Source organism: Anastrepha ludens, chromosome 2, assembly GCF_028408465.1.
Source record: "Anastrepha ludens isolate Willacy chromosome 2, idAnaLude1.1, whole genome shotgun sequence".
Lineage (NCBI taxonomy): Eukaryota > Metazoa > Arthropoda > Insecta > Diptera > Tephritidae > Anastrepha > Anastrepha ludens.
In genome coordinates, this window is record NC_071498.1 from 160,871,861 (window position 1) to 160,879,054 (window position 7,194).

The following is a 7,194-nucleotide window of genomic DNA, read 5'->3' on the forward strand; positions in this document are numbered from 1 at the left end:
CTGACAGAAATATAAATAGCAACCCTCGTATTAACACATCATAATAAATTTGTGCGGTTCCGGTTTGACATTATAAATTAACTTTATTTTTAAACATTTTCACATTAATAAATTATTTAACAAATAACTGCTTAGCAGCGCTAGCAACAAAAGCCTTCGGCTGAATAATATAGAATCGATGATCCTTTGCTTTGTGTGCCAAGAAAATCTTCTGCAATTAGTGCGTTTTAAAGAACCCATGCCATTCATTTCTTAAAGTTGGGGAACACATAGTTGTCCGAGGGATCCGAGCGAGCTAATTCTAGGTAATAGGAGGGATTAAAACGAGTGTGCACACTATTTCTGATGTGTTGTTGTGATGAAAAGAGAAAATCACTCAACTACCTCGACTCAACCGAATTATTCGGTGTGGAAATAAGTTTCCGCCCTCGTAAAAGAGGTGTTCCTACTGATACTATTTTAGTGTTCACTTTAGAAATATACTAATGATTTTAAGGTGTATATGTGAGGGCTCGATCGCAGTAGTTCACATTCGTTTGAAGCAGAAAGATCCCTTTTTATCTGACGTCAAAAATGTCTACGTTCGTCCCAATATGCGGGAAGACATGCTTCATTACTACCTTTTAAAAAAAGTCCAGCTGAAATGTGTCGTACGTTGATCAATATTTACGATAATCACACTCCATCAAATACAACTCGTAAAGAGTGGTTTCGACGCTTCCAAAGTGGCAATTCCGACGTGAGTGACAAAGATCGCGAAGGGGCACTGAAAAAATTCGAGGATACTCAACTAAAACTATAATTGGTTGAAGACGCATGTTGAGTCCTTGATGACATCTCTAAAGAGTTGGATGTTGACAGATCAATCGTCGGTAAACGTTTGCACGCGATGGGAATGGTCCAGAAGGTATACTGGCAGGTAACTAGGTGCCACATCAATTGAAGGAGAGGGATATCAAGAGTTGTTTGGTGACGTGTGAGATGTTTCTTGAACGGCAGAAAAGAAAACGGTTTTCTGCATCGCATCGTCACTGGCGATAAAAAGTGGTTATATTACGATAATCCTAAGCGTCCAAAATTTTAGAGGATGCCAGGTAAACCAGGTTCATCGAGAGCGAAAATAATATTCATGCTTCAAAGGTTATGTTGTACATCTGGTGGGATCAGAAGGGTATCATCTATTATCAATTATCATCTCACACCATTTCAAGCCATCACTGGTGATCGTTACCGACTGTTTGAATCGAGCTCTCAAAGAAACCCGGCCGGAATGGGACGATAGAGATGACAAGCTGATTTTACTGCATAGCAACGCCAGGTCACATGTTGTTAAATTGGTCCAGATATATTTAAAGGGACTAAATTGGGAAATCTTGCCCCACCCGCCGTATTCCCCAGATATTGCACCTTCGGATTACCAACTGTTCTGATCAACGCAGTCAGCCCTTATTGGAGAGCGGTTCACTTCTTACGAAAGAATGGAAGGAAGCCAAAAGAACTCGAATTTTTTGTCAAAGGAATCCATATGCTGCCTGAATTATGTAGTAAAGTTGTAGCTTCCAATGGCACATACTTCACATTAATTGTTTAAATAATTCGTGCCTTTGGCTAAGAAAGGGCGGAAACTTATTCCCATACCCAATACAAGCACAAGAAGTATACGGATCTGGCTGAAACTTGGTGTAAATTCTTCATGGAGATGCGACTAACTAAGGATAGCCTCGATACGTGCCAACTGTGCCATCTCTCTAAATTTGCACGGACTTTACAAAGAACCCTCGTAATTGATGACGTTTCATTACATACGCTTATATTGAGATTTTAGTCTATCGTATACTCCCTTTAATATAAACTATGACGAAAATTAAATGTTTTGATTGATCTGATTACGTTCCATTAGCTGAAGAGAAATTTTAATATTTTATTTACTTTGTCCAGGTCTTCTAAGTGATTTCTAGTAACGCCTCTACCATTTTTGTCAAGATGAATTATCGATGCTCAAGAATGCAATATAAATAGTAAGTGATTAATATCGCTCCGATGAACCCAAATGTCTTGCAGATTATGATTAAGAAACAGTTCATCAGCAATTTCCGTTCCATTTCTACTTACTCAGCTGCGAGTCCATCAGTTAAATATTCCGAAAATGTTGCTTACCTGAAATGAAAAGAAAAATATGGGATTTGCTTTATATGCATGGTATTAAACGTTTATTAAATTTAATATAAACTTTTAGAATGTGATTATATTACAAATTCATTTCAGTCTCTCTTTGAAGCTGAGTGCAACCGTAAACATTAAGTCGAGCAATTAGTCCACACATCAGCTCAGTAAAAGAGTTGCAAATTTTTAAAATAATCCATTGCTGGAAAGTAAATATTGTCTAACTTAACAAAGCAAATAGTCTAAAGATTAAGTTTAACTTAAAATTTCATAATCATTTTTCTGGCTTACGAAATCTACTTTTATTAAAATCGTATTTATTTATTCACCCCTGCAGATACTTTTTTAAAAGTCTTAAATTCAATAAAATGAAAATTTTTCAATTTTCTTTTTTCTTTCTCCATCTAACTTTAAGAGGAATTTAACGAGTCATTATGCATAAAACGTAATGCGTAAAAAGGGAAAATATGAAAAATTGCATGATTTGTTAGAAATATACTGGCACTGAAGATGATTCATTAATCTATGTAGAGGCTGCTATGTTCATTTGTATGTAGGAAGCCACACGAGAATTAATGTATTGCGTAATAGAAACACTTAGATCTTAAGATGCGGACATCTCCACATATGTTCTAGGCGAATATGAAGAGATAAAACACACACATACTTGTGTAAATACATATATCCATGCGTGGAGTGGTTGTGGAAGAGTAATTTATTATCTTTGCACGTAGCAATTTAGTGAATTATTTATTGCACGAAAAGGTCGGCGTTGAAGTGCGCAAGTACCATAAATGGGTAACGGTGTTCATAATTGTGAAAAACGATTTATTTTACATAAGCCGCACTCACATAAGCATAGATAAAGGAATTGTAATTTGAAGTGCTAATGCGTATAAAAGAAAATAACTACATTAGGGTGGGTCGTCTTAACACATGGTTAGAAAAGTCCCGGACCTAACACTTTTCGATGAAGTTAAATATCTAGAAGTAATCTTGGATAAGAATCTGACTTGGGAGGCACACGTTTCACTGAAGGTGAATCGTGCATTAAGGACTTTTTAGCAATGCCGCAGAGCCTTTGGTAAAATGTGGGGTCTGAAACCTGCTGTGGCACTGTGGATATATACATACAGCACTTATCAGACCAATCATCACTTACGCCTCTGTGGTCTGGTGGCGATGGAGCATGGTGTAGTCCACACTCCGGGAACTATACAGACTGCAAAGAAGTGTTTATGTTTATGCATTACGGGTATCATGAATACAACCTCGGGCGATGCTCTAAATGCTATGCTTGATTTACGCCCCTTGGATCTTAAGATACAACAGGAAACCATAAAAGCAATGTGTAGACTCAATTAATATGGTTTCTGATATGAGGACGGAACACTGGGACACAGAGAAATCTTTAAGTTGCTATCTGAGCTGTGCCAAAAACAATGGATACTAAAAGACGTCCTGACACCCATAGTTTCATTTGGAACGAAATTTGATGTCACACAATGGAGCAATCCAGAATGCATTCGGGGAGGTCGGACAGATATTTTCTTTACCGATGGGTCCAACATTGAAATAGGGTCTGGAGCCGGATGGTACTTAAACGAAAACAATAAGTATCATTACGCCATGGGAGGAATGGCAACTGTTTTCCAAACGGAAATTTTTCACATTCTGAAAGTAGCAGAATGAATAATTGAGAGCAGATGGAGCGGGAAACAGATTAGAGTTTTCAGTGACACTCAGGCTGCACTAAAGGCTCTGGAGAACGCGAAGCAAACCCCAAAGATTATTCAAGAATGTAAGAAGATGCTTAATTCTGTCACAAGACGGAACAGGCTTGTACTTATATGGGTTCTAGGATACTCCGGTGTTCAAAGAAACGAAATCGCCGATGAATTGGGCAAACGTTGATCAGCGGTTCCTCCACAAGAGCCAGAGCCAATAATCGGAATCAATTCCGTAGGAATCATCAATTGAATCAGCGATTATGTAGGCAATCTACATAAAGAGCGATGGTCCAGTCTAGAATGCTGCAGAGTTGCAAAGTGTTTTGTGACAAGCCCGAACAGAAAACTGACAAACTTTCTATAAAACTCAGAAGGAAAGACGTTCGGTTGATGGTCGGTACTATTACAGGACACAACCCATGGGGTCAGCATATGACTACCATTGGAATCATTGAGGACCTAATGTACCTGTTTTGCTTGGTGGAGGCGGATAGCGCTGAGCACTTTCTCTGTGAGTTTCCTGCCTTTGCTAGAACACGGTTACGAGTTTGGGTTCCGATGTCGTTTGAATGCGTAATATTCGTTCTCTAGAACTGAAGGATATTTACCGATTTGTCAAAGAATCTAGAAAATTCTCACAGGACTATCTCTGTCTCTGTCTCTATTCTTTCCTATCTCTTTCTCTGATACTTTTCTAATTCCCTCCTCGACTATCTACCCCCTTTTCAGAGCTCTAAATACAATGGACTTTTTAGCCTGAGTGTTTTACGGGCCACCAAATCTCTTGGCGCTTCTTGGCTCGACCAATTCAAATTTCAATTTCAACTCATAGATGGCACTACTTTTATTTTCAGTTAGTACCAACCTTAAAAAGTTTTTGATTTTCTGCTCAATAGTTCGTAAGTTATTGTACTAAGAGTGGCACTAATTTTACAATTTTCAAAACAATGAATCAAAAAGAATTTCGTCTCTTAATTTTACACTGCTTTTTATTGGGCAAAAAATAACGTCCAAGCGAAGCAATGGGTTCCAAAGGATTATGGGGCTCCACTTCATCAGAAACAACAATAAAACAATGGTTTGCTATCCTCATGCGTAGACGTAGAGACACCGATGATCCACAACGCAGTGGACCTCCAAATGAGGGGGAAACCCAGAAAACATCAAAAAGTCCACAAAATCATTTTGAATGATCGAAAAGTGAAGTTACGTGAATTAGCTGACATCGTAAAGATTGCAAAAGAACATCTTGGCTTTATATTGCGTGAGCATTTGACTATAAGAAAGCTCTGTTCAAAGTGGCTACCGCGTTTGCTCACTGTTGACCAAAAGCAAGAACGTTTCGATGATTCTGAGCGACGGCAAAACGACATAAATTGCACTTCAAATTGCTCCCACATCCACCAAGGATTGCTGGCTGTTCGCAGACCTTAAAAGACTTGGTTAGAAATTTCGCTCGTATGAAAAGGTTGTCGCTGAAACTGAGGCCTACTTTGAAGCAAAAGGTAAATCATTTTACAAAAGTGATATTGAAATGTTAGAGCGGAATGATTGCAGTGTTCTTGATGGAAATTTCGTTGATGAATAAGGGTAACTTTGAATAAAAAAAACTTCGGTTTCTTTATTAGGCTCCTTTCACTGGCAACAATCCCAACTCTGTCCTAAGACAAGTTGAGGATGGCACACCATCTACGTATGGTGCCAGCAATAGACCCCCCCTCGCAACAAAATCCTTGGGAAGCAAGAGCTGCCCTGTCAAAAGACAAGCAGACCTTGCTGTCCCTGTCACTCCAGGTGGCACGGGAACTCCGAAAGGAGAAACACCCCCCTCAACGTCGGCAGCATCGGACCACATGGCTAAGCCAATGGCTTCCGATGTCTGCCCTTCTGGCACTATCACTGCCCCGGGTAGTACCCACCCCCGGAAGCAAATAAGTGCATCAGAAAGGTACTCTCGTACCAGGCGATCGGCCTTCAGAATCCTGGAGAGACTGAAGGACACTAGAGAAGAGGATCTGACGGAGGAACTGTCAGACTCCAAGGCGTGGGCTGAAGCCTTCATTACCGAACAACGGGAGAAGGCCAAAATGGACTCCGCACAAGGCAAGCGGAAGAGATCGAGTGAAGGGACATCGGCTGAAGCCAAACGAACCAAGGTGTCCGCCACTCAAATGACTAAAGTCACTCCGAAGAGGTCTTTCGCGGAAGTAGCGAAAGGAAGCCATGTACGGGCAGTGATTGATCGCAGTTCCCATGATGGTGCGATCTCTCAAGCAAACTGGGACTTAATCAATAGGAGCCTCTGGAAGGTGTATAGGGACATCCTGAAAGAAAATCCAGGACCTCCACCCAGCTGCTCGGATGCGGGATGGTTTCAATCCCGCGTCAAATTAATAAGGTGCGCTGAACAACGTTCCGTGGACCTTTACACCCTAGCGATTAATCGCATAGGGGAACCTTGGCCGGGGGCCCGCCTTGATGTGGTCCGCCGAGAAGACATTCCCAACCGGCCAAGATCTAGAGCCTGGATACCAGACTTCTATTCAGATCCAGAGGAAGTACTGGATCTAATAAAGCTAGGCAACCCCGAACTACCTACCAGCGACTGGAAGGTAGCAAAGATTGGCGAAGTGGACGGCAAGAGGAGACTGGCCGTGGTAATCCTCAATGAGGAATCTTTGGACCCACTTGCCAACAGGAAATGGAAGATTAATTACGGCTTCCAAACGCTGACTCTCCATGTCTACAGACAGGATGTAGCTAGCAAGAGCACCTCCGCAGAAAATATAACTTCATCTGCGGAAGTGAACGAGGTTGTCACAGACAACGATGAGGTGGCTTCCAACTCCGGCATGGTAGGCGAACTCTTCGAAAGGGTTACCTTAGAGGACATGGAGGGGGAATACTCCGATCTCTCTGCTATGGAGGATAAGGAGTCTCTCCCCCCTATATCCGATGAAGAGAACGCAGACCAAACCGTGGTTGGCTGCCCTTCAATAACCTACAATAGCGATGGTGAAGATTGTACAAATCAATCTCCACCACAGTAAGGCGGCCTCAGCCGCACTCATCCTCCGTCTCGCAGAAAGAGAAGAGGATATCGTGCTCATCCAAGAACCATGGGTCGTAAAAGATCGGGTTTGCGGTTTGAGCAGCAGAGAGTACAAATTGGTTTATGTCACTGACAAAGGTAAACCCAGGTCGTGCATACTAGCAAAGAAATGTATTAATGTATATTTACTAATACAATTTAGCGATGCGGACAACGTAATCACGGCAGTAGAGTCCTGCGGAAGGACGA

At 41.2% G+C, this 7,194-nt stretch overlaps 1 protein-coding gene across 1 annotated transcript; it reads left to right on the plus strand.

Annotated features, from left to right (window-relative positions):
* The first annotated feature begins 5,746 nt into the window (after positions 1–5,746).
* Positions 5,747–6,943, plus strand: LOC128855531 (uncharacterized). Its single transcript, XM_054090505.1, has one exon. The coding sequence runs from the start codon at positions 5,747–5,749 to the stop codon at positions 6,941–6,943; it is 1,197 nt and encodes a 398-aa protein (XP_053946480.1).
* The last annotated feature ends 251 nt before the right edge of the window (positions 6,944–7,194 follow it).

What these genes read in the sequence shown, in the direction of transcription:
- LOC128855531 (XM_054090505.1), top strand. Translation starts at nt 5,747, where the DNA reads ATGGCTAAGCCAATGGCTTCCGATGTCTGCCCTTCTGGCACTATCACT.